This window comes from Notamacropus eugenii, chromosome 5 (genome assembly GCF_028372415.1).
Source record: "Notamacropus eugenii isolate mMacEug1 chromosome 5, mMacEug1.pri_v2, whole genome shotgun sequence".
In the NCBI taxonomy this organism is placed as follows: domain Eukaryota; kingdom Metazoa; phylum Chordata; class Mammalia; order Diprotodontia; family Macropodidae; genus Notamacropus; species Notamacropus eugenii.
The window spans coordinates 267,719,903-267,746,623 of NC_092876.1; the positions used below are offsets into that span (position 1 = coordinate 267,719,903).

The 26,721-nt window shown below is 35.2% G+C and overlaps 1 protein-coding gene across 5 annotated transcripts in view; it reads right to left on the reverse strand.

The window, feature by feature from the left end:
• Nucleotides 1-5,765: 5,765 nt before the first annotated feature.
• SF3B1 (splicing factor 3b subunit 1) overlaps nucleotides 5,766-26,721 on the reverse strand; it is a 46,372-nt gene continuing 25,416 nt past the window's right edge. For 2 of the 5 annotated variants that reach the window (XM_072612778.1, XM_072612779.1), the window contains 18 exons: nucleotides 26,097-26,309; nucleotides 25,689-25,810; nucleotides 22,091-22,288; nucleotides 21,858-21,959; nucleotides 21,101-21,280; nucleotides 19,928-20,014; nucleotides 19,173-19,443; nucleotides 18,564-18,709; nucleotides 18,324-18,470; nucleotides 18,067-18,192; nucleotides 14,488-14,709; nucleotides 13,734-13,916; nucleotides 13,529-13,640; nucleotides 11,734-11,854; nucleotides 10,508-10,639; nucleotides 8,522-8,794; nucleotides 6,625-6,841; nucleotides 5,766-6,255 (listed from right to left, as the gene is read on the reverse strand). In XM_072612778.1, coding sequence (XP_072468879.1) covers nucleotides 6,097-6,255; nucleotides 6,625-6,841; nucleotides 8,522-8,794; nucleotides 10,508-10,639; nucleotides 11,734-11,854; nucleotides 13,529-13,640; nucleotides 13,734-13,916; nucleotides 14,488-14,709; nucleotides 18,067-18,192; nucleotides 18,324-18,470; nucleotides 18,564-18,709; nucleotides 19,173-19,443; nucleotides 19,928-20,014; nucleotides 21,101-21,280; nucleotides 21,858-21,959; nucleotides 22,091-22,288; nucleotides 25,689-25,810; nucleotides 26,097-26,309 — 3,011 coding nt within the window. In that variant the 3' untranslated portion in view covers nucleotides 5,766-6,096. Of the gene's footprint in view, nucleotides 6,256-6,624; nucleotides 6,842-8,521; nucleotides 8,795-10,507; nucleotides 10,640-11,733; nucleotides 11,855-12,224; nucleotides 12,295-12,739; nucleotides 12,895-13,528; nucleotides 13,641-13,733; nucleotides 13,917-14,487; nucleotides 14,710-18,066; nucleotides 18,193-18,323; nucleotides 18,471-18,563; nucleotides 18,710-19,172; nucleotides 19,444-19,927; nucleotides 20,015-21,100; nucleotides 21,281-21,857; nucleotides 21,960-22,090; nucleotides 22,289-25,688; nucleotides 25,811-26,096; nucleotides 26,310-26,721 lie in introns of those variants that run through there. The other 3 variants (XR_011967746.1, XM_072612780.1, XR_011967747.1) reach the window with 3 other exon arrangements.

The window sequence follows — 26,721 nt, forward strand, 5'->3', positions numbered from 1 at the left end:
CTAAAGGAGAGATAGAATGCATTATGAAATGCAAAATGGATAACTTTGATTACATTAAACTGAGAAGTTTTTGCACAACCAAACCCAATGCAACCAAAATCCGGAGGGATGTAGTAAATTGGGAAAGAATTTTTACAGCTAAGCTTGGGGATAAAGGCCTCATTTCTAGAATATATAGAGAACTGATCCAAATGTATAATCATACAAGTCATTCCCCAATTGATAAATGGTCAAAGGATATGAACAGGCAATTTTCAGAGGAAGAAATTAAAGCTATCTATAATCATATGAAAAAATGCTCTAAATCACTATTGATTAGAGAGATGCAAATCAAAACAACTCTGAGGTACCACATCACACCTATAAGATTGGCAAACATGACAGAACAAGAAAATGATAAATGCTGGAGAGGATGTGGGAAAGTTGGAACACTAATTCATTGTTGGTGGAGCTGCGAGCGCATCCAACCATTCTGGAGAGCAATTTGGAACTATGCCCAAAGGGCTACGAAAATGTGCATACCCTTTGACCCAGCAATATCGCTACTAGGACTATATCCCCAAGAGATCATAAAAATGGGAAAGGGTCCCACATGTACAAAAATATTTATAGCAGCACTCTATGTAGTTGCCAAAAACTGGAAGTCAAGGGGATGTCCATCAATTGGGGAATGGCTGAATAAATTATGGTATATGAATGTAATGGAGTACTATTGTGCCATAAGAAATGATGAACAAGAAGACTTCAGAGAGGCCTGGAAGGACTTATATGACCTGATGCTGAGTGAAAGGAGCAGAACCAGGAGAACTTTATGCACAGCAACAACCACAGTGTGTGAGAGTTTTTTCTGGTGGACTTAGATTTGTGTAATAACACAAGAACTTCTTACCAAAAAAAAAAAAAAAAATCCCAATGGAGGATCTCAAGGCAAAATGCCTGCCACACTCAGAGAGAGAAATATGGAAGTCACTCACATATTGTAGCAGATCATGTTTGTGTATGTGTATGTGTTTGTGTATCATGTTCTGATTTGTTATACGATTTCTTTCATTTATCTTAGTCTGACTACATAGCATGACTATAGTGAAAATATACTCAACAGGAAAGTATACGTAGAATCTATACAGAATTGTATGCAGTCGTGGGGAGGGAGGGGGGGAGTGGGGGGTAGGTGGGGGGGATAAAATCACAATTGTATGGCAGTGATTGTTAAACATTACAAAATAAAAATAAATAAATAAATAAAAAATAAAGGAATCAGGCTTGGACATCCCAAGGTCATACAAACATCATAAGTAACAGAGATTATCCCTCTGCAATGAGAGTTAGAATTTAGAGCTAATTAAACTGACAAAACCTTAAAATGCTTTTTTACATAGTAAGCTTAATAGATATTAATTAAATATGCCAGTCTCAGGTTCTCAGATTAGTAAAAGTCAGGCAAGGTAGTGTCCTTCCCAACTGCCATCTCAACCTCCAAGTAAAAGGTTTAGGGATTTGTTCTTAAAATTTTGTTAAACTACACAAACCCAAAATTATCGACCCTATTTTTTTTATTCCTTATTATTTATTCCATTCCCACAATATCTTTCTCTATTTTATTAACTATTTAGTAACATGCCACACATGTTTTCTTTATGCCCAATCTTTTACTGGAATTTTTCCAATATTATTTTTCTCTCATCTACATTATTCTGTCAAGTATCTCAAGTCTAATTGCTATATACACTGGGTTTTAAGCCTTCCTGGTTCCAAATGACATATTATAGGAATGATTTCTTGGGCATCACCTGCACTGAAGTTTTCAATGAAAAAAAATATCTTTCACATTAGAACATTAGATAGGTTCTAAGGTCTCCAGAGGTGAACAGGTGTTGTTAATCCCCAGATGCTCCTACAATTTTTTTCTCAGCTTTTGCTAAAAAAATATTTGATGCTTTCATTTTCTTCTTCCTTTAACACTTAAAGCTCTGACATTTCTTTAAAAAGAAAAAAATGACTCTCTTTTATTTGCTATATGATTTCCCCCTTCTTGGATAAATTTCCCCATACAAATGAAGACTGACAACTCCTCTGTAATTTGTGGTCTTTCTTAAGAGAATTAAGGAACACTGAGAAACTGACTTGTCCTTAGGCCCACCACTAGTATGTGTCCAAGGGCACTACTGGAATCCAGATTTTCCTGAGTTCAAGGCAGATCCTCCAGCTACTACATTACACTTCTATTAAACATTTTCTTTTCCTTTACCCTGGCAAAGGATAACTTATATTTTGGAACATGAAAAGCTTCAAAGTTGTAGTTTGCCCTACAAATACTATCAAAAAAAATTTTTTTCTACCTTTACAGAAAATAAGCTGAGATACAAAGCAGCTTAGTAATCATTCACTTTTGCAATAAAACCCAGTTTTTAAGTCAGAGGTTGGTTACCCCGTAAGGCAAAAGGCCAGAAGGGCCCAGATGTTAACAAATCAGGCTGTGAACAGATATTTACGGTTGGTTTACTGTACATACCTTAACTGTTAGATATGCCAAAGGTCACTGTACAGATTGAAGAGTAACAGTACATAGATATCTTCAACATATCAGCAAAATTCAAGGAAGGTGCCCTGGTATGTTGGGTTGACCCACAGGAACAAGATTTTCGCAGGTTAGATTTAGAGAATACTCATTTGGATAAGAATAGAGATCCACTGGAGAATATGTAAGCACATAGTCATAAAGAGACATCAAGGAAACTGTAATTTCATAACTATAGGTACTTCTACCAAAGAGATCACAATCTTTCTGTTGCTTAGTAGTCTTCCAGAGCTACCATAACCAAAAGAGAAGTTCATCACCCTAAGACCAACCTGAAGTGTGTAAATGTAGTAAGAGTGGACCTTGAAGAACACATACAGACCACCGCCACATCCTACTTAAAACTTTCCAGCTTATACTCCAATGGCCTTTAGGAATCTAATCATCTCCACAAGATTATGGAGTCTGTACATACATCTAGCCAGTGTTATGTCCTACCAAACTCATAGGGTAATTGAGGTATGTGAATGGGTCAGTTTAAACCCCCTCAGGTTTAAAAACCTAACCATTTGCTAAATTAGATTATGAAAACAACTCTTTCCTGGTAAGCATACATAAACTTCCTTTTTATAAGTATCAAACTGACCAAGAGCACTTTGGTATTAGTTCCTAAATTCAAGATTTGGAGCCCACTTTCCCAATAAATACTGCAAGCAGCTCAAAGAGGCTAAAGAATGTCTACTTGCATCTTATTAATACTCAAATTTCCCTTTGGTGGAAATTTACTGAGCAGCAAATCTGTAACAATGAAGCTAAGGCTGTTCTTACTGCCTAACAACATCTAGATTATGTCAAGAACTACACTATAGCTATAAATAAAAAAAATTTTCTGTAACAGAGCACTTTAAAATTGTTTTACATTCAAAAGAAATTTTTCTTGCAGCACTAACTTATAAAAGTCAATAGTAGGAATCTTAAGATAAAAGGCCTCTGAATTTCTATCCCAGTCCTGACAACACTTTCAGTTTTCTTAAAAAATGTCTTCCTTCTAGTTATTTTGTTTTTCTGACTCCCATGATATCGACAAGCTTGAAAAGCTGTTTACAGTATTAGAAATTTAACCAAAAAGGAAATCTTATGTGGCTGTAATGATTTTCAATTTGTTTTAATTAAGTTTTTTGGCTCTTCAGAAACTTTCTTACTCAGAACATTCTCAGTCCAAATATCTCATATGATAGCTAATCTTAAAGCAGCAGAATCAAGACAGTGTAGAGCGTGGTATCAACATATTCAAACTAGCCGATTAAAAATTGGTCTACTAAATCTTTAGATACAATAAGTTTTATTTATCTGGTGGTGCCTGATGGTCACAGGGTACTGTACAACAAATCTTTAAAATACAATAAGAAAAAATTGAACAGCCAAAGAGATCAATTGAGAGGGCAAAGGCCCACAAAGGAACCAACAAAAGTGCAGAAAAGAACCCACCCACTTTCCCATTACATTAATTTCTGCCCTTGTTTAAGTTTGGCTTTAGGAACATCAAAACAAAGTGTTAAAGAAGTTTGGAAATAAAAGAATTTAACTTCACATAGCGTCTTTCACTTTCACAAAATGCTTTTCTTATTCAATAATAAGCATACAAAATGATAGTAACTCTAAAGGAACTCTTGAGCCTCTGTTTGGTCCAGATGTTTAAGACTGCATCCTTTAGGACTTCCCCTGTCTCTGTGCCCACCAATTCTCTGCATCTATAAAGTCACTTGTGGTGTAATAAGTCTCCTGTGCTCTATTTTGCCACAACAAATGCATAGATACTTTCACGTGTGTAGCAAGGTGCTCAGCACATAGTAGGTACATGAGGAGTACTTGAATGGCATTTTCAAATTTCACCAAGGTTGAAAAGAACATACTGCACACGCAAACCTGGCGTGTTCCAATTCAGCTCTGAAATCTTTCTTAAGTCTCATGATCAATTTGGAAGCTAATTTTACACCAGCTATTGTTAATAGCATGATTTTCATATTTGTCATTTCTACCTATTTTCAAAATCTGCCATAAGAAATTATGTGAAGATCATATTTAACTGAGTGTGGGGATGGTGGAGGGAGGGTAAGCAGAGTCACATAACGTATCAATGGGTCACTGCCAGAAAGCTATTCCATGCACGACAATCAGATTTCAAATTTTACTGCCCAAATATCAATTCTTTAAAAGTAAATTTAATACTATCGTCACACTTTTCTCATCTACAGCTAACGAAAACATTCCAAAAAGCCAGTATACGAAATGGCCAGTATTAGACAAAGTGAAAAAGATAATCACCTTACAGTGTCATGAGCATTTTCTCTCCCACTCTATCTCATACTTACCTAAATACTAACATAAGGGTTAAAAAGTTGTGGGTAAAAAGCCAAAGCCTTAAATGAGGGATGCTGGACCATAAAAACAGGACAGCAAAGAAGCTGCAGGTGGAGGTAGAAAACAACCTTTTCTAAAATATTGCTTATTAGAGAATGGCACTTACTTATTAGTGCTGGTCCCTCCAAAAATGGTGTATTTTAGTCCAGGATTGAAATCTGAAAATTCATTCACTATTTAAGTGCCTAACGCAAAACAAATGTGAAGCAGACAAAAAATGTTAAGCTGGTATCCATAATATTGAATCAAGGATGATCAAACAGACTTTGATCATGTCATGCTTGGGAGATTTAAAACTTTCTCTTTGTTATTATTGTTCCTTGAAGATTGTCTCCCTCACAACAGATAAAAATATTTTGCAGTAGAAGATACCATTAAAAATTTAGTCAGGTGTTCCTACAGTAAATCTGTTATTCGCTATCAAAAGTTGGACACAACTTTCAACACCTGTTTTTAACAATGCTTGTCTATAAAGCATTTTGAGATCATTAAGAGATGAAAGGCGCTATGTAAGTGCAAAATATTATTCAAGACAAATCAGTAAAGGTGCTCTTTCGGTGGTGACAAAGAATGAACCTTCATGGTTGAATGGTTATGTTACTTTGAAAGTCAGAATAACTCCCAAAGCACTCTTACTCTGAAACAAGAAGGAACAATTTTGACAAAAAAACATTTTGTCACCACGTAAGAGAATGTGCATTCTTCTTGCTTTTTAAAATAAAATCTAGGTGACAAAGGTTAAATTATGCCACTCAATCTACACAAACCAACACTTGATCAAAGTTCCTCATTTTACAAGTCTCCATGTTCAAAAAACACACACAAATTAGCATTTTGTACACAAATGTTTATTTTTCAAATAAACATCCCCTTTAAACACAAGGAATGAAATCTAAATCTTCATAAAGATGAATTCAAAATGAAATCCCTCCAGTATATTGTGTGTAATCACTGTGTCCTTGGTCACTACTGGCATTTACTGTTTAACATCAAAAACAAAGACAGGTTATTTAAAAATCATGCTACTGGATTTCTAGCTCTTCTTCTATGACCAGTTCTACACTGATCTGCAATGTTTAAAATTTTACATCACCGAATTGAAGCAAGTTTAAGGTGTGGAACAGCTGTGCATTAAACACAAAAACAAACAAATAAAATTATAAGATATAGTCAAGTTCATAACGAATATAGGTGTTTTTTTCATCATTGTAGATTCTTGGATAATGTGCTATGAGTGCATCCTGTGAACCAATATAGATAGAATTGTAAATCTTCCAGTACACATCTCTGACTTTTCTGGCTGGGTGAAACAACCCCTAAAAATAAAAAATAAATTAAGAATAAAATTACTTTAGTTTTTCAAACAATATACTGATGTAATCTGCTTTTCAGAAGCCTATTTCAAATATAAAATGTCAGCAGTCTAGATATTTTTTCTTCTCAAAGGATAAATCAGATTTCTAAAGTTTAGAATCTAAATTGTTAAGCAATTTGTTCAGACAAGATAAAACTTTTTGTCATTTTCCTTAATGAAGTAACTGTTTTGCCCATATACGTAGTATCCTACAGTTAAGAACACGATTTATTAATTTTGTACCTGATTTTTACCCAACTAATTTCATCACGATGAAGACTGATTTAAAGAAGTTAAAGCACAAATTCATCTTTTTTCAATTTTAACATACCTGCAAACAGTATTGCAACATTCTACATGGTCCAATAGCAACTCTTAGGCCTTCCAGGGCTCCCATAACTGCCTGAATAACATGCGGAGATGTCTCAAATACATTAGGCCATACGTAATTCAATAAATGATTAAGAGAATCTTCACAGCCAAATCCATAAACCCCAAGAGACATGTGCTGCACCACTGCACTGGCAGTCTGTCTGTGTACAAGATCTCTGTAATAAAACAAAATTTAGTTTTAATTTTGTAGAAAACATCTAACTGCTTATTAGGAGTTTCCTTAATTCAGAATATTAAAAGCAGAAAATACTCCATATATTTAACATCTACTTTAGGAAAACAAAAGCATTCTATCTGGAAAGTTTTGTTTCATTATAACTATTATCATTAGAACTGAATTCACCTCAAAAGCACAACATGCTTGAAAACTGTTCCCCTGGCCAATTTAAAGCATTTCATTAGAAGTCAGAAAAATGAATATCAGAAACAATTTTTCAAATCTACTAATAAAAAATCAGGAATAATGTACATAGCATGATGATTGAAATAACACATACTGTAACCTCATGAAATTTGAACTTCACAAATTTAGAACCTAAGATTATTCAAACACATTATGCTTCTGATAAACTGTTAGACTTTCAAAAGGCAACAGCTTTCCCAAGCCAAGGGAATGAAAATTTTAATTTTATGTATTCACTCAATAGTTTGATTTCATTAAGTAACAGACCTACTATTAATTACAATTTGTTGCAACTGGAACAAAATCTAATTTACATGGAATTTTAAGAGGAAAATGAAGTTTTCCATGTAACTGTGTTTTCTCTTATCTTATTACTGAAGTGTTTTGCATCTTGGCTATTTTTATCGTTGTTGTTCAGTCATTTCAGTTATATAAGATTCTTCGTGACCCATTTTGGGCTTGTCTTAGCAAAGACAATGAAATGGTTTGCCATCTCCTTCTCCAGCTCATTTGAGAGATGAGGAAAGTGAGGCAAACAGGGTTAAGTGACTTGTCCAGGGTCATACAGCTAGTAATTGTCTGAGGCCAGACTGGAACTCAGGTCTTCCTGATTCAGGGCCACAGACCTATCTACTGTATCACCTAGCTGCGCTAGCCATTTTTAGTAATACTGTAAAACTGAGGTAACAGTACCTACCTTTCAGGATTGTTATAAGAATCACATAATATTTATAAAGCACTCAGTACAGTGCCTGGGACATAGTGCTTAATAAATACATATTCTCCCCTTCCATTTGGGTGGAATTAGATAATCTTATACTCCTTATTACGCTACTGAATACAGGGAACATTAATTTAACCTTCCCTTGATGACAAAGGACCATGATGATGATGGCCATCAAATGTTCTCAATGATGTCTTGGTATTATATATCAAGCTACAAGAGGGTACTTCTCTGCTACATAATCCCAGACTGTAATCTTTTGACAGACAGGGACTTTCAAATTTTCACCTCCTTCATCATATAGTGGCCCAATCCAGCTTCCCAATACTTATTAAACTAGTAACTTGGAACTTTAACTGGCTAGGCATTAGCCCCACATCCCTTCTGACAAAAAAAAAAAAAATCCCAAAACACTAGGACTTTGTGATAATGAGTTTTTCTTACTGCTCAAAGGTTTTTTTCTTTTATTTCTGTGTACAAGACAGTCTTCCTAATGGCTGAGGCTTTCTGAAGTTAAACCTCCAGATAAAGATACATGCATGTGTATAAATACACACAATATATGAAAAGAAGTGACCTATAAACCAATTTCACTGTAAAAGACTAAACTGATGTTGTGCAACAAGTCTTTTATAATTTTTATGTTTCTTAACAGCAATAAAGAGAAAGTGAAAGGAATCAAAACTTATTAAAGTTCAAAAAACTGACCTGTCCATCAAAGCATCTTCAAGTAATGGTGTTACAGCATAAATATAGTCTTTCCCCATTTCTCCAATGTATTCAAACAAGAAAGAAAGTGATTTCAAAACACCATTTTGAACGTTCAGTTCAGGTACTCGATATTCATTCATCAGCGCAGGTAAGACTGTGAATGGTGAACATGTCTCTGCTACGATAGCTATGGCCACTGTTGTACATACTCGGTTTTGTCTTTCTTGTACTTTGAGATTGTTTAGCAGGGTAGCCAATACGTCATGAGGTCTAGGAAAAAATACACCAGCAAACTGTTAGCATCAAAATTAAAATTAACTATATTGAAAAACAAAAAAGGGAATAGAATTTCACATATAATGAAATAGAAAAGATGTGGTATACTCTTTATTTTCTAGTTAATATTCCACTTGTGGGACATATGGAAGAGGAGATTCATATTTTAAGGGACCCAGAGGACCTAAAAGCATCTTCTAAGACTAAGACTTTATGGTTCTAAGAGCCTCTCTTCAAGTACAAATATGTAATTTGTTGTTGTCCGTTTCTAAGACAAATTACTTTAATGTGATTGGTTCATTTTTAAAATGTAGCAAAAGTTTTTATTTCTAAAGTCAAGAAAATGTTTACAATGAATTTAGTCTATACTCAAAGCATCTGAACTAGTGGTTGGCAACATGACACAAAATCTGCATGGTCTCTAAGTAACTGGTAATGGTACTGGAATCATATCTCGGTAGAGAGGGGAGGCACTTCTTTCTCTTCCTTCCACTCCCAAGCAAGGTATTAAGAAGGGTTACTGATTATGGCTGTCACCTCAAAGCCATCAATAGCTATTTTTTGCACGTTAGCTAATATTTTAGTGAGATAACCATACCCTTGAATCTGTCCCCTTCTCTTCAGCGGCCTAGCTGAAACCCTTATCACATCTTGCTTGTACTATTGCAATAGCTTCCTGTGTCGCCCCTCTCCAACCCACCCTACACACAGCTATCAAAGTGTGGTTCTGAAGCATGTTATTTCCTGCCCAATAAATACCAGTAACTCTCTCCTACTACTTAGTTCAAATATACACTCCTGCTTGGCATTTAAGTATCTAGACAACTGCCTCCAACCTCTCTTTCCAGACTCATTAGATATTATACCAAGCATCCCTGGAATTACATCCCTCCTTACTTCTGCCTCTCAGAATCCCTATTTTCTGTCAAAGTGAAGCTCATGTAATGACCTACAAATGGCATTTCCTAATTCTTCCCCAGTTGTTCGTTCTTGCTCTCAGAAACTGCCTTACATTTACTCTGAATGAAAGAGGAGTTTGCTCTGACAGAATATACAATCTTTGAGACAAGGGACTATCTTTGTAATGCCAAGGTCTAATGTAGAATTTAGCACAATGAAGTGCTTAATAAACGTTTGTTCAACAAGACCTGAAACTGGCACTGTTGAATTTAAGAAGATTGATATTTTCATTGTATAAAACAAAATATTCACAAGTCTGAAATATATTTCAACTATGATTCAAGAAAAATACATTCAGAGAACTGATGAACCCTGAGTACAGACTGAAGGATATTTTTAAAAATTTTATTTTTTCTAGCTTTTTTTTGGCAACATAATTAATATGGAAATGTCTTTCATGATTTCACATGTATAGTGCTTGCCCTCTCAATGAGTGGGGAAAGGACTGGAAAGAGGGCAAGAATTTAGAACTCAAAATTTTAAAAATAAGTATAAAAATTTTGAAAACTCAAATGTAATTATATAAAATTGAAAAGAACATCCTCCCAATTAAACTTACTTAAAATTTAAAAAAGGATATTTTAGAAAATGCCAGTGGAAAATAAAGTAGAAGTGCCTTCCCAATTGTAACTACTCAAAAATATGCATTATTTAAGTATTCATTATCTTAAATATGTAAACCAGTTTAAAATATCACAAGCAATTTATAGCAAAAGAAAAAAAGTCAATAAAATCAGTATCACTTACCCAATGGCTTTTGCAATATAACCAAAGGTGTTAACTGTAGCTCTCCGGATAGCTTTTTTATGAGCTTTTAACAACTCTAAAAGTTCAAAGCAAATTCTCATCCATTCTCTTGCAGAGACATATTCCGCTCCCCTGATTACAAAACAGACCATTAGATATTCCATTGTTAAGAAATAAACCTTTTTAAAAGCAGGATAGAAAACATGTGACACCTTCCTTGGTATCTTTGGGTCATGTGGCTCCTTAGGTCTTCAAAAAGATAGTGTGCAATTAACAATATTAATTTTCTAGCCATGCGCAGGGTATGGGATAGAGTGAAGGGTAAAGGAGTGCATGCATACACACAACATCCAGGTTACCCACCAGCTCCCACTCTACTAGAGCCAGTAGCACAATAATATCAGCAGTGTCTATCTGGCATATATATGAGACAGTCCTCTTAAAAAAAATTCAGCTCCCTGAATGCCAGAGGATGCTCAGGCTGTAGAGGCTTTCAAAGATCCCACAACCATGAAGATATAATTTCAAGTGACAGTACTGGCTAGGAACACAATTACACTATGGTTTCTTAACATTTTGTGTGTCATATATCTCTTTGGCAACCTGATAAAGTTTAATCTTCTCAAATAATGTTTTTAAAAACATAAGATAAAATACATAGGATAACAAAGGAAACCAATTCTACTGAAATACAGTTATTATCAAAATTTAAAAAAAACACCCCCCTTCTCCCCAAGTTCATGGATCCCAGGTAAAGAACTCCTGAGCTAGTGGGTAGGAGAGAGACAGAGGACTGGACCAGTGCTTTCAGTAGCATAGAACTCCTGAGTGAGCAAACTCCCTTATCAAAGTGGGCCAGCACCGATCTCTGCAACTAGAGGTTAAAGTAACTTGTCCAGGACAATGTTTTCCTAAAAGTAAGCAAATGCAATTCTCTCTCATAACTTCACAAATTTTTATTAACTCAATGACAACTAGTAATCAGATGAAAAATCTGATTAGGTCTTAAAATTTTAACTGAGAATTATTGAAAAATTGCTAAATAATATCAATCTTTAATGGATTCATAATACAGGCTGACTTCGACAACATAAGGTTATTTTTAACAAATGAATATGAGCAAAATATTTTACACATTCTGGGAAAACATCAAATTATTATTTAAAGTTAACTTTTCAAAAAGGCAGGTTTGGAGAGGAAAAAATTTTTAAGCTTTTTAGTAATACCTGTCAGCAATACGTCCAACAAGATCAATACAATTTTCTTGTACTTTCTCATGTCTGTTCTTTAAGATTGGTGTAAGCCTTGGCAATAAGTCTTTAATTGGTGGAGTCATCTTATGCATACCTATTTAATGAAAATCAATGAACATTCAATTAATATTTGAACCATATTTTTTTTTTCCCTTTATTGAACAACTTGTGTATACAACTAGGCATAAGTCTTTCAACTACCTATAGAGAACTTCAGACACTGATTTTTAAATTTTATTTTTGCCATCAACTTTCAACTATGTACATTAAATAAAAGAAAATCAGTGAGATGGGCAAGTCAAAGTGGTGAACAATCCCCAAAAAAATTTATTTGGTTTTGGAATTTGTTTCTGTATTGACATCAAAGCAACGGTCTATCTAATGATCTGACAAAGAACACTACTACTTCAAACCAGGGGTAGAAGTTTAAATTAAAGTAAAAATTTCAGAAAGGGCCCCCTTACCCTTTAACTGCAAAACAAACAGATCTCCAGTCTCCCTGCAATGCAGGGGATACTTGGGTGGTATTTAAACCTATGGAGAGAAAAAAAGGAGGCAGCTGGCAGGGGCTCTTGCTCTCACTCAAAGATTTTTTGCTCTGACTGATTTGCTCTCCATTGTCTTTCCCACTTTCCCCAGGCAAACCATAAGGTTTGAAAACCCCATGCACACCAAAGTCAAATGATTATCCCTTAACAAATTGAATCTTTCAAGTTTAAGGGCTTAATTGATTTGGGGATCATATGCATATTCATCAATGCAGTGTTTTAGTTCTCTAAGTTTCCATAAATATATTTCATTAAGTTAGTAGGATGAGTAGCTGCCACAGCCCATAGCTGACTAGCTTCATGGAGGTTACCTGGGGCCCCTCCAAACCCTGAAAGGGTTGCTTCTTGACAGTAGCCTTACTTCAAACATAATGAAGTGAAACAGTGAAAGAGATGCAGTATAGCACAGTGGCTAGAGGGCTGGACTTGGAATCAGGAGACCTGGGTTCGAATCCCACCTTAGATGCTTATTAGCTGTGCCAAGTCACTTACCTTCTCAGAGCCTCAGTTTCCTCATCTGTAAAATGGGCATAATACTTGCACTACCTACCTCATAAGGTTGTTGTGAGGAAAGCGCTTTGAAAACCTTAAAGCATTATATAAATGTGAGTTATTATTATTATCGGGAAAGCTATCTTGCTTCATCATACTGCCCTCTTACTAAAACCTCATCCTCATTCTCCACTTTCTAAAAATCATTTACTCTAAGCTTGCTGCATTTATTTTTGACACTTCCTTAGGAATAACTAATAGTATATTATTTTAAAAGCTCTGTTACGCAAGCTAGGGAGATGACTAAAGGCAAAGAAACCTAAAGGTAAATAAATGGTTTTTTAATCTCAGTTAAATCAAATGAACTGGAAAGCTAACTTCACCATCATCTGACAGTCTTGGGTTGTCTTAATGCTCTTTAATATTATGTTCTAAACCTAAAATGAGATTTTAGAATTAGGTAGGAGACTATTTCTCAAGGATCTAAATTCTATAATGCCAAGCTCTTCAAATTTAGAACAGCCCCTTCCTATTCTAACAGACTGTACTAACCTAAAAAATTTATTCTTTGGAGATGTAATAATTTCATGGCCTCCTTATTTAGTTTGGAGCAACCAGAAGTGTTCAAAACCAGAAGTGGGAATTACTGCTCCAACTACTATGCTTGAGTGCAAATTAACAATTTATAAATCAACAAGTATATCTCACATTTTCCCAAAATTCCATACCTATTACATTCACAATGGCCTTCAGTGCTCCAAGGATGCTTCCCAATACTTCAGGGTACTCTTCACCCAAGTACTCATATAGGACAACACCCAAATGTCCCATCAATTTTTCCTAAAATAAAGAGATATAATTTAGAAACAGATACCAAAGTTACTTAACATTTTATATATAAGAGGAAGGGGAAGAATGTAAGAAAAAAATTACCTCTTGACAAGTTTTCATAACAACAGCAGTACGAGAGATAAGGTCAGCAGCCTGCTGTCTCACTTTGGCTGATTTGTTGTTCAAACGCCACAAAACTGTACCACAGATCTGAGGCAAATAGGGTTTGACTCTTTTGCCAAGGGCATTGACTACTGTGCCAAAACCATTCAACATCACTGAGTCCTTTAAAAAAAAAAAGAAGTTAACTTACACCGTGGAACACAGCAATAGATATAAATGAATGTTTCAGGTATTTCCTTTCCATTTAAAATTCTTCCTCATATTTATAAAGTGTTTTAAAGTTTATAAAGCAATTTCCTTACAACTACAAAGTAGGAAGTATAGAGAACTCTTCAGCTCTTTTTACAGATAAGGAAACTGAAACTGAGTTTAAGTGACACCCAAACTCACCCAGTTACAATGAAATGTCAAAACAAGGGTCAGCACTTAGATTTCCTGACCCTAGATCAAAACTGTTACTGGTGTGGCTCACTGTGGTTTGAGGAACAAGTAAAACTACATAATGAAAGAACTTCATTAAGAATAAGATGGAAAATTAAAGACAAAGATCCAAATTTTAAGTTTTATCCCAGGAAAAACTTTAAGTAAACAAGAATTTGAGGCCCTTGCTATCTTAATTTCATTTTTTTTTAATATCTGCACAAAAATGTAAGACATTTAGGTGTAACAATCTGTTAAAATTTGCAAAACAGAAAGAAGGCAAAATTTTCTTACAAGTTAAACTTGTTACTACCTCTGTGGTCTGTTCCTGAAAGGCATAAAGGATGCCATCAATAAGCTGCTCTTCAAGTTTGTGGTCAATATCTGCTGCACCCAAATTCCCCATTATTTTCTCAATAGTTTCCATAACCATTTTCCTGTACTGTTCAGCTTCATCTTTCAGATCATCCACAATCCGGGAAATAATCTCTGCTGCACCTACTTTGTTTGCCAACTCCACTGTGGTATCCACTAACTGAAAACAGAAAAAGCAAGCATTTAAACATTCTTAATTCATTTTTCTTTTAAGGAAATGAAGGCTAAAGGCATCTTGACAATAATCCTCCTTTGGTTCCCCAAGTCCCTGAGATTTCAGTAAAGAATAAGAAAATTCTTAGTTTAAGAATTAAAAATTAAATTTTTCCCCCTTCAGTCTTAATATAGTTTACATAAGGATCTACCTAACTTTAGTATCATGAAGAATGGTCCACTATGCTTTTCAATCAACAAAAAATATTTGCCAACTACCTACCATGTAATGAGGCACTATGCTAAGCCCTGCACAAAGACCTGAACATTGGTTATATAGAACAAGCTTATAATCACCTCTAAACCCTCTGCATTCTTTCTTCTCATACCATCATTCAACTTAAGCTGCCATCTCCCAGTCACTAAAGATCTCAACTGACAAATCCAATGGACTTCTTTCCATCCTGCAGCACCTAAAACTTTACCACGATCTCATCGTTCTCCTAACTGAATGACTATTCCTTCTCAGTCTCTTCTGTTAATTCTTCCTCCTTCTAACACTCATTTGGCATGACTTTAGCATGGGCATCCCCCCAACATTCTGTCCTGGGTTGCTTTCTCTTCACCTTCTGTCCTATCTCATTCAATCCCCTCAGCAATGATAGGTTCAATTACCTTTATCTATGAAGATGATTCTCGTATCTATAGATCCAGCTCTAAGTTCCAACTACCTATTGGTTATATTAAACTGATTATCCTGGAAACATTTCCAACTCAACAAGATCAAACAGAACTAAATCTCCCTGCCCCACTCTGTCTTATCCCACACTAAAACACTTCCCTGTCAAAGGCAATAGTCATCCTCCCAATCACACAGGATCACAAGCTCCATATTATCTTCATTCTCATTCACCCTACATATCCAATCCCAGTCCCAAATTGTTGATTTTACCTTCACAGAATCATCTCTCAGATATGTCTCTCATTTCTCTATTTACAAAGTTATAACCTAGTTGTGAGCCTACTTCAGGCCTTCATTTCTCGCCCGCACTCCTGCAATGGCTTTCCTCTACTTGGTGGTTCTGCCTCTATTCACTCCCACTTATCACCCACTCAGTTGAATGATTTTTGTAAATTATCAAGTCCTATTATTTCAAGTTTAAAGCTCTTTACAATTTTACCCCATCGTTTCTAGTCTCTTATACTTTACTCCCCTCTGCAAACTGGTTACTACACAGGCCTTCTAGCAACTTCTTGAACCCAACATTTCACATCCCATTTCTGTGTCTTTCTTTACATAGGTATGTCCCCCATGCCTGAACGTACCCCCTCTCCAGACCTTTCTCACCTCTGAGTCTTAGATTCCTTGACTTCCTTCAAATCCTTCCTTGTGCAAAGGACCTCAACTTGTCTCCCCAGCTGCCCAGTGCCTTCCCCTCTGAGATTACTTCCTATCTACTCGTACTCTGGGCATATCTTGTATGGACTTATTTACATGTTGTCTCACTCCTAGAATGTAAGCTCTGTAAGGGAAGAGACTTTTTACCTTTCTTTGCATATTATCACTTTAGCACAGTGCCCAGTACATCATAAATGCTTTCCGAATGACTGGTCGTTCTTATTAATTAAAAATTTTGATTTTTGCACTCTGCTTTTAGGAGAAAGCAAGGTATTACAACGGGAAAAAAATATCTGTATTTAATAAAGAAAACTGGCTTCCAGCATATGTACTTGTTCAATATAATCTATACTTTGCAACCTCTGTCAAGGGTACCATCATCTCAGTTAAATGAACTAGAAGCCTTAGTTATCTTGACTCCCCTCCCTCTCTCCATAACATCAGTCACTGCCCAGTCCTGATATTTTGCCTTTGCATCATCTTGTTTTTCATTTCCTCAATATCAAGACCCTTGTTCACGTAATTACCTCTCACTTCTATTATTATTGTATTGTATTATCTTTCAACCCTCTGGTCTATCCTATGTATTAACACAGGTGTAGTCATCCTAATGTACAGTTCTAAAGTCAGTTCCCAAGGCAAAAAAATTTCAGAGCTTTCTTCTGTCCATGGTATGCAGTTAGCATTCTAAAACCTGGTTCAAACCTGACTTCCCAATTTTTATCTTATTTCTCTTCCAATCCCTTCTAGCATTATATACTGTAATAAAACCAGAGTAATCAACACTGTCTTAATTTGTTCTTTTTGTCTCTGCTTTTATTCAAGATTATCCCTATACTTAGAATGTACTATATGCAAACAGTACTTTTCAATTTTCAATTTTTCAAGGTCAGGTTAAGTTCTACCTCCTACAAGAAACCTTTCCTTCTCCTTTCAACTAAAAACAATCAATCAACCAGCACTTAATTGCTGCAGACAAGGTACTTACTAGATGCTGGAGGACACAAATACAAAGATTAGAACAATTTCTACCTTCCATGGAGTTCTGATTCCCCTGTTCCTCAACCCCCTCGATTTCCTTTGTGTTTCTATTCATTTACCACATTCTGATTTTTATTATAGTTGTACAAAGCAGAAGCTCTGGCAGATCTAGCCAAGCTGGAAAAATGCCAGATACAAAGCTAGTAACACTGTCTATTGTCCCAGGAAAAGCTAAGTTCAGAGAAGCTATCTCTGGGGTAACCAAATGAGGGGTTTTTCAGTCAAAATATGTATACTAAGTTATACTGCACAGGGATTGAAATCTGTACCAGATGTGGGAATATCCACTCCTCACAAAATCCCCAATCCTTGGAAGTATGCCTGGGATCTTAACTGCTACATGTTGAAGACACCTCATCTCTTACTTGTCTTTAAAATTGCCCAGAATCATCACCTAGCAGACACTCAGCAAATATTAAACTGATGCCCTGAACTGAGGCAAAGACCCAGGACTGAACTGTATGCAGGACATTTATGAAACATCACTAAGCAGGAAAGTAAACAGAGACAGCTTCATTATTTTTATACTTCAAGGGTTAGATAAACACATGCTAACACTGAAGTTTTGCTTTCAATAAGTGCCAAGTATTTTTGAGAATATGATTCCCCCAAATTGCAGAATTGGAAAAGAAAGCCAAAACCCACACAGGATAAATACTGTTCATGAAAACCTTATTTAAAATATTGCACTATGCAGATTTTATTTAGATTTTTGCTAGACAAAAAAGTACAACAGTTAAGAGTAAAGCATGACCCCTAAACTAATCTACTTCTCAAGCAAGAAGAAAGTTTTATACACTGTCTACAGACATATAATTTTGGATTCAATCAAGTAAGTATGGCAGATTCCCTATAACCTCCCACTATCACTGTTAAATTAAGAATGATTGCAACATCACAATGGTTCACATAACTAAACCTTACCTGTCTATAATTTCTTCGATCCAACGCCATTCTGTGTTGCCAAAAATGTTTGAAAAAAGGAGGAAGAATCTCTGTTTTGATGTAATTCGCTTCTACACCATCTGTCCCACAACACTGCTTTACCACCTAGGAGACATTTAATAATAATGTAGTGAAGATGCTACTATAAAACTAAACTGGTTTCATTATTAATGCTTTTGCCATTTCTTCTTTAGACTGTGACACAAATCCATTTTAGGTATATTACTATGCCATACCTTCAACACAATTTTCTTCATTTCTTCATCAGGAGATTGGAATTCTCTGATAAGGATTAACATCACTTCTCTAGTATAGTAGTTTGCGTATTCTGCATCCATGAGAGGAATAAGGTATCCAATAGCTTTCAAGAAAGCAGCCAAGCCCTGTTTTAATATTAAAAAAAAAAAAGTTAAGTATAAAACTATGGTTCAAGCTGTAACTTGAAAAGGAAATAAGCAATTAATTTTTAGATATACCTTTCCTCTGTGCTGGCGGATACCTTTCCACAAAGGCTTCAACACAGAATCAAAAGATTCAATGCCATAAGGAGTAGCTGCTTCAGCCAGCGCAGCAATAGCCAAAGCACTAATGGTCCGGACTTTCTGTTGTTCATCCACAAGACCTGAAACATAAGACTATTAATTTGAACAACAAAAAACCTACATTGCTTCTAATAGTCTAATCAAAATACAGAGATGGTAAGTGAAACAGAAAGTTTAACAAAAAATAGGCCAAAAGCTCCCACCATAAATGTGGCCTATTAGCACATAACTTCTATCTTTAATACTATGACTTTGTACATCCTAGGTTAAATCATTACTTGTGTATTATATGCGTGCATGTGTGCACACACGCACACACACACATGCACAAAGAGACACAGCTCTATCAATCAGGCTCAAAAGCACATATCCATTTTGCTGTCAATAACAGTAAAGAACATCCCATTACACTTTCATTCTTGCAAACACTATCCTTCATTATCTTGCCCCAAAGTAACATCTGACCCGTCAAAAGTTTTAAGTCAAATATCACATTTTTAAGTTCAAAACAACATTAAGTTTAGTATATTCATTACAACTTACCATGCTCAATGATTTCAACTAAACTTCTGAGATGAGGGAGGATGGCACAACCCATAAGAATAGCAATTTGCTGTACAATCTTAATACCAGTATGCCTAGCCTGCCAGGACTTCTTGCTCTTACACACAGCTTTCAAGAAGGGCAACAGTGAAGGAATGCCCAAGGCAGATGCAACAACAGCAAAAGCTCGAGCTGTTGTGTTACGGACATATTCATCCATGTTATCAATATCAGGTCGCATAGTGGAAATCATGGTTGCCAGGCCAGCAGCCTAAAAGAAAGGTTAAATCACTCATGAAGTTGAACACTTATGCCTCAAGCACTCTGTTAATTATAACTCACTTTATAGCTGATGAAGCAATTCCTTAACAATAATCCTGTGAAGCAGAGAGTGAGAGTATCTTTACTGTTATATAGTTAAGGAAACTGATGCCCACAGAGCCACAGAGATGGGTTAACATTCCTGTGGACACACTGCTAGTGTCATGGTGAGGACCTGAGCCCAGGTGTTTTGATTCCAACCCCAATGCATTTACTATTACACAACGCTGTCTCCCCTACTAGTCACCAATCTGCTTTAGTACAATTTTCTGGTGCCAAGAACAAGTGATGGGTTAATTAATTCCTTCCCTCTAATTGACATTTATATTTTAAAACAAGAGCAACTGCTCTCTGAAATTCACACATTGACTATGGGAAGATTTAGCTTTCTTCTTGAAAATTTACTCAACGCCATGAAAAATATAAAGAAATACCTTAGCCAAATTTGAAATTATCTCCCTGCCTTCTACTCTGGCATAGTAATCTTCATCAATCAACAGTGGTTCAATAACCACAAGGATCTGTAAAGACAAGAAAGTAGGTATTACAGCAACAATCAGCTCATTTTATAGATTACACACATAATTATATCACTCATCAAGCCCCAGATAGAATGGAATTTAAAAGTATGGGATTTGGCTAATATAGAAATGTTTTACAATACTTCACATATATAGTGGATATCACTGCTTCCTTTCTCAATGGTTAGGGGAAGGAATGGAGAAAATTTGAACTCAAGAAAACCAAAACAAAAGAAATGTTAAAAAAAAATTTTAAACAATAAAAATGGAGATGGGAAAGGAAGAGGTAACCAAGAAAGCAAAAAGGGAAGTCAAAATGAAAACCTGTAACAGGGATGAGATTATGTATTAAACTGTCCTAATAACCTAAAATAGTCCCTAAGAACATTAATGTATTAAAAGCATAGTGTAACTTATTAACTTATTATCATAACAAGTTTCGAGTTATGAAGTTAAATCATCTTTTAATTATTCCATATAAAAGGACACAGAATTAAATATTTTCATCCAGAGGGATTCAAGGTAAAAATAAACTAAATTTTAAAAAATTACTAAAGGGTTACACTTGGGATTACAAAAGCTCAAGTACTTAGAGTATTCCAGAGAATTCTGGATAATAAAAGGTTTTTATTGTACCATTTTTATAATCTGCCCAACTATCCTATAAAGATGTTTTATCACTGATGAGAGCAAATGTTTATGTAGGGCTTTAGCGTTTGCAAAGCATTCTGCACTTTACTCCATTTGATCCGTAAGATAATCTTGTGGGTGAGACAGGTGTTATCAGTGACCTCATTTCATAAATGAGAAAACTGAAATACAGAAAGGTTAGGTGATTTGCCTAAGGTCACGCAGCTAAAAAGTATCTAAGGCACAATTTAAACCCACGTTTCCTGATTCCAAGTCATTCTACTTTCCCTATAACCCACAACATTCATTTTTAAGTCATTTTTCATAATTACAGAACACATCATGAAAAAATACTATTTCTCCAATTATATTCAAAAGCTATTATCATTTTTTAAATGTGAAAATAAATCAATGACAAGATTCAAATTTTAAAAGCTAAGAAGAAAAAAAACAAACCTTATGTACATACGGTCGAACCAAGTCATCTAGCTTGTACAAAATTCTATCAATAACTTTTACAAGCAAATGACGTTCCTGATCTTCAAGCGTTGGAGACATCAGTAATGGAAGAATCTGATTGAACAAAGGCCCAGCTCCAAATTCACGAGCTTTGTCAGTGATTTGACGCAACGCAGCCTAAAAACAAGAAATCAGTTAGATTAGAGAATTGCTTTATTTTTAATTTATTCCTTCTGAAAACAAGCTTTCATGATTCTTTTTCAAAAAGGAGGACACTTCAGGAGCACTTCTGGCATAGCACAGGAATGAATTTACCACATATGAGCTATTCGACTGTAGCCAAATAAAAGGTGAAAACCAATGATTTTCTGGTGCAACCTGTGATAAAGAATGCTAAAAAAGTCTACAATTTCAGAGAGTTTTATCTTCCTATTTTCAGGGCACAAATGACATCAACTAGCTGTTTCAATTCTTTTCTATTGTTCATAATAATATAAAAAAAAATTTTATATTCTAAAAGACAACTTCAGATCTCCAGAACAAAAAATTACAAAACCTAAAGTTCATTTCAAATGTTAAAACATTTGATGCTGTATAAAAACCTATCTTAAAGTTAAATCTTTCACCCTGCATAATAAATTTATTTCATCCTATCCTGTCTGAAGGAAAGCATAATACAATAAGGTGGGGACATAGAAAAAATAAACTACTATACTTAGTAACACAATAATGTGATTTTTTAATTAATTCTCACCTTTCTCATTGGAGGTGTGCCATTCTTGATTTTTAAAAGCAATTTCATTATTTTTCTCTCTTTTTGTTCTTCTGGACTAAGTGTTGATTCATCTACATCCACCTACAGAATAATTTTCATAAATAATATAAAAGGTAAGATGATATGGTATACTATAAGACCATCCATTCCCCACTCCCTCAAAATAAAAAGGACACATTAAGCCTTTCACTAATTCTATTATTTTTACTTACCAACAGCTTATCAAAGTATTGAATATCATCAGGTTTTAAAAACGGAAGATTTCCAGATGGTTGGTCATTAACACTTTTCATAGTCCTATCTTCAGTTTGCATGTGGAATCCAGTCATGCCACCTAAAGGTGTAGGAGTTGCTGTCAGTTTCCGAGCTGGAGTACGAATAGGAACATAGCCAGCAGGAGGAGGGAGTACCTAATGAATTAGAGAGTTTAACAGTGACATATAAGTATCATCAAAATTACATAACAGCATTACATGATTTAACATTTTAAGAATTTCTGACTACCTAATGTCAAGAATTTAATACAAATCTCAAACACATTCTCTACATTAATGAGAAGTTTTAAATTACAAGGAAGAATCGCCTTCACAAGAATCAGTGATTACTTTGATATAATTCACATTTTTTGGTTTTGTTTTAAACCTGTAATTTCACTGACATAGCAAGTGTTTTATGAGGAACTTCCTCTACCAATGAAGTCAGGCAACTTAACAGTTTTAGAGAGCTGCCTGAAACTCCTTCAAGAGTCTCAGAGGCAGGATATGTAAGAGGTGAGATTTGAACCCAGATAGTATACTGGTTCCTGCTTCTCTTAAATATCTGTTTCATTATGCAGCAAGGACAGTGACTTAAAATTTTGATCACATAATGTTTTCTAAGACACATTATGACAAGATTCCATAATATCAAAGACAATCCTTTAGAAATGACTGATAAAAATGTGTGGTAATACTGCAAGACACAAAGGAACAAAAATCAGAGTTCATAATTGGAACAAAAAAGGTACTTTTAAACAATAATCTTGATCAATGCTTGCCTGTAAAGGCTATACTTACTCAAGGCTTTAAAACTATATATCATTTTTAAAAATTTCATCAATTTTAAAATTTTAAACAAAAGCAGGCATACATCTATCTTATGTTCCAAAAATTAGAACAGGAATTGCATTAATTCATGTTTTTGATGGAAATGCCATTTTCCAGTTGTTGGTTTTTTGTTGTTTTTTTTTTTCTTACAAAGGATCAAAAAATTATTTCTAAAAAAAATTTTTCAAACTACTTGCAAAATTAATAATTAGAACTGAGAAATCTGAGGGTTTACTTTAACAATAGCATCAATTTGAGACGAGTTTTACTAATGAAATGCAGGTGTGTTCCTACCCAGCAAAACTGAGTATAATCCTTCAGGGGAAAAAAAAATGATCATTCAATGAAACAGAAGACTTTTAAGCATTCCTGATGAAAAGACCAGAGCTGAAGAGAAACTCTGACTTTCAAACACAAGAATCAAGAGAAGCTTGAAAAGGCAGACAGGAAAGAGAAATCATAAAGGACTTTCTAAAGCTGAACTGTTTACATTCCTACATGGAAAGATATTATTTGTAACTCTTGAGACTTTTCTCAGTATTTGGGTAGTTGGTTGGAATGCACACCCCCCCACACACACACCCCCATGGGGAGTTGAATAGGAATAGATGATACTTAAAAAATAAATAAATAAAATTGAGGGGGAGAGAGGAATATATTGGAAAGAGAAAGGGAGAAATGGAATGGGGCAAATTATCACTCATAAAGGAGGCAAGAAAAAGCTTTTTCGGTGGAGAAGAAAAGGGAGGAGGTGAGAGGGCAAAAGGGAAGCTTACTCTCTTCACATCTGGCTTAAGAAGGGAATAACATGCTCACTCAGTTTGGTATGAAAATCTAGCTTACACTACAGGAAAGTAGGGGAGAAGGGATAAATGGGGTGTGGAGGGGATGATAGAAGGGAGGGCAAATGGGAGAAGGGAGTAATCAGAAGTAAACAATGGGGAGGGACAAGGTCAAATGAGAGAATAGAATAAATGGGAAGAGATAGGATGGAGGGAAATAGTCTTATACAACATGACTATTTTGGACTCTTTTGCAAAACTACACATATACAACCCATATTGAATTGCTTGCCTTCTCAGTGGGGATGGGTGGGGAGGGAGAAAAGGAGGGAAGTGGGAATTCAAAGTATTAGGAATGAATGTTGAGAATTGTTTTTGCATACAACTGGGAAATAAGAAACACAAGAAGTAGGGGTATAGAAATCTGTTGCCCTACAGAAAAAGAGGGAAGGGGATAAGGGAAGGAAGGGATGTGATAGAAGGGAGGGCAGATTGACGGTAGGGGGTAATCAGAATGCAAAGTGTTATGGGGTGGGGGGAGGGGAGAGCAGAGCTCAACATTTTGTGGACATGAATGTTGAAAATCAAAAAGAAATAAAATGGAAAAAAATGAAATGCAGGTGTTAATCAATTATCAAACCAGAGAGAGAATCAAATTAGAGTACAAAAATAGTTTTAAGATTATTTTTATTTAAAACAAGAATTTTTCAAGTTCCTGTGAAAAGGCCTACACATATGCAATCTACTATTGTTAACTGATTTTATAAAATGCAAAATTACATGTAGAAGCAGGTGGTACCATAGTAAGAATGAGGTATAAAGACTGGTTGTAATTCATTACTGTAAAATGGTGTTGGTATGGACAACCTTTTGTAGAGAACATCTGATTTCATGCTTAGATGTTTCAGAAGTTCTTAAAATTAGGTAAATCTTAACTGCTCATATAAGAGAAATACCAATAAGACCCAATATGGTTAGGTACTTAATAAATATAATCTGAGAAAGTGCTGCAGCTGATAACAGGATTTTTTTTAAAGCAGCAAGCTTCCTCCAAATTCCCCACACTCAAGAAAAAAGCTGGTGTGACCAAATTATATGGCTGAAGAATTCATCCTTTTCCTACAGTTGTACCTTAAAGATATCATGCTAAACAGAGTTACCATGTAAAGAAAAGTTCTTCCAATCTTTCCCGGATAAAGGCAGGGTTAAAAACCCCCATCTTCCTTTTTGCTATCTTGACATCACTACAAAGAATCCCCGGGCTTTGGATGAAGATCTTGAGAAGCAATTCCTTTTTACTTTTCTGACTAGCCCCTACACTTTTCTGGTCACATACATGGAAAGTATTGAAAGGAATTTAAAATAAATAGCTGAATAACTGATATCATATAGCTTACTTTCTCAATGGGTGAGGGAGGAACATGAGGGAAGGAGAAAATTGAGAATGATTTTTTTAAAAAAAGGAATGCTTAAAAAAAATTTCTTAGGAATAAACAAACGGACAATTAGCTAGCTGAAACAAAGCTCAGTCTTATTGCTTTGATACTCCAGTAAGCAATCTTCATTTAGCTGATAATTACAACTTACAAATAATCAGGCAATCTGATCTTATTTAATATACAAATCACATAAAATTACATTTACATCAAGTACAGGGCTAAAAGTGATGAGGTCTTTTTCTTTGGGGTCAATTTTAAGAGAAATCTATCTTTGAAGTATTAAGTTAAAACATGGTTAGATATGTTTCAGTATAATGATACACAGGGATGGGGCTAAGGAGAAAAGATTACGGAGTGCAGGCTTTAGAAGAGTCAAGGCAAGTAATAGACAATCAAAGATTTTATGCAGGCTTCTTTAAAAATGTCTAGGGCAATTAAAAATAAAATTCAAATCCTAAAAGAAAGAAGCTCAATATAAAAAAGTTTACTATATTATGCTATTACCTTATATCCTTCTGGGAACATAGCATCCAGCTCTTCATCAGAAAGCGGACGATTTCTCTCATCAATTTCTCTCTCCCATCTCCATGCCTGAAGCTGTTCAGGGGTCATGCTCATTATATGACCTATATATTAAGCAAAAAGATATATACAGTTAACAAACTGCCTAACATTAACTTTGAGACTTATTACCAAGGCTCTTAAAACCAATAGGTACTACACAGAACATATATTTTCAACTGCATTCATTAGCAATTAAATGCACCACCAAAACTTAAGTATTTCTACATAGCTCCAAAATTTTCTTATGAACCACACTCAGAAAAACAAAACTGGAAAGCCTTAAATTGGAGTTTATAATGAAACATGCATTATTTTAAAAGAGATACAAAATATAGTTCCAATAAGTACCTGGAGTAGGTGTCGCCATGTTCATAGCAGGTGTGCCAATTGGTGTTTTACCAGGAGTCAAAACAGGAGTGCTCCCACCCATCTGACTAGCTGGTGTTTCATCCCAACGTGACTTTCTTTTGCTTGCTCCAGGAGTTGGTGTTTCACCAATTGAATCTCCACCACGATCTGTACGAGGAGTCTCAGCCCACCCACTTCCATGACCAGGAGTATCTTTCAAAATACAAAATCAAACACAATTTCAATTTATTTAAGCAATATAAATTTTAGACTATCTCAGATTTTCATGGAAACTAGTCTTCAGTTCTAGCAGTAAGATGACAACTAAAAGCTACAGAAAATAAAAAATTCCAAGAATAGATTTCTTTCATTCTATCCCCTCAGTTTATATAGTACCACTCCCACCCAAGGGGGAGCCAGAGTGAAAGGGGAAAAGGAAAATATAAGTACTTCACAAATGTTTCGTTTTATCCTCAAACACTTGGAGGTAGGTACTACTACATCCCATTTTATAGAAAAGGAAACAGAGTCAGAGAGAGGCTAAGTAACTTGCCCAGAGCTGTCACTCTAACAAGTGACTGAGGCCGAATTTGAACCCAGTTCTTCCTGATCCAACTCCAGTACC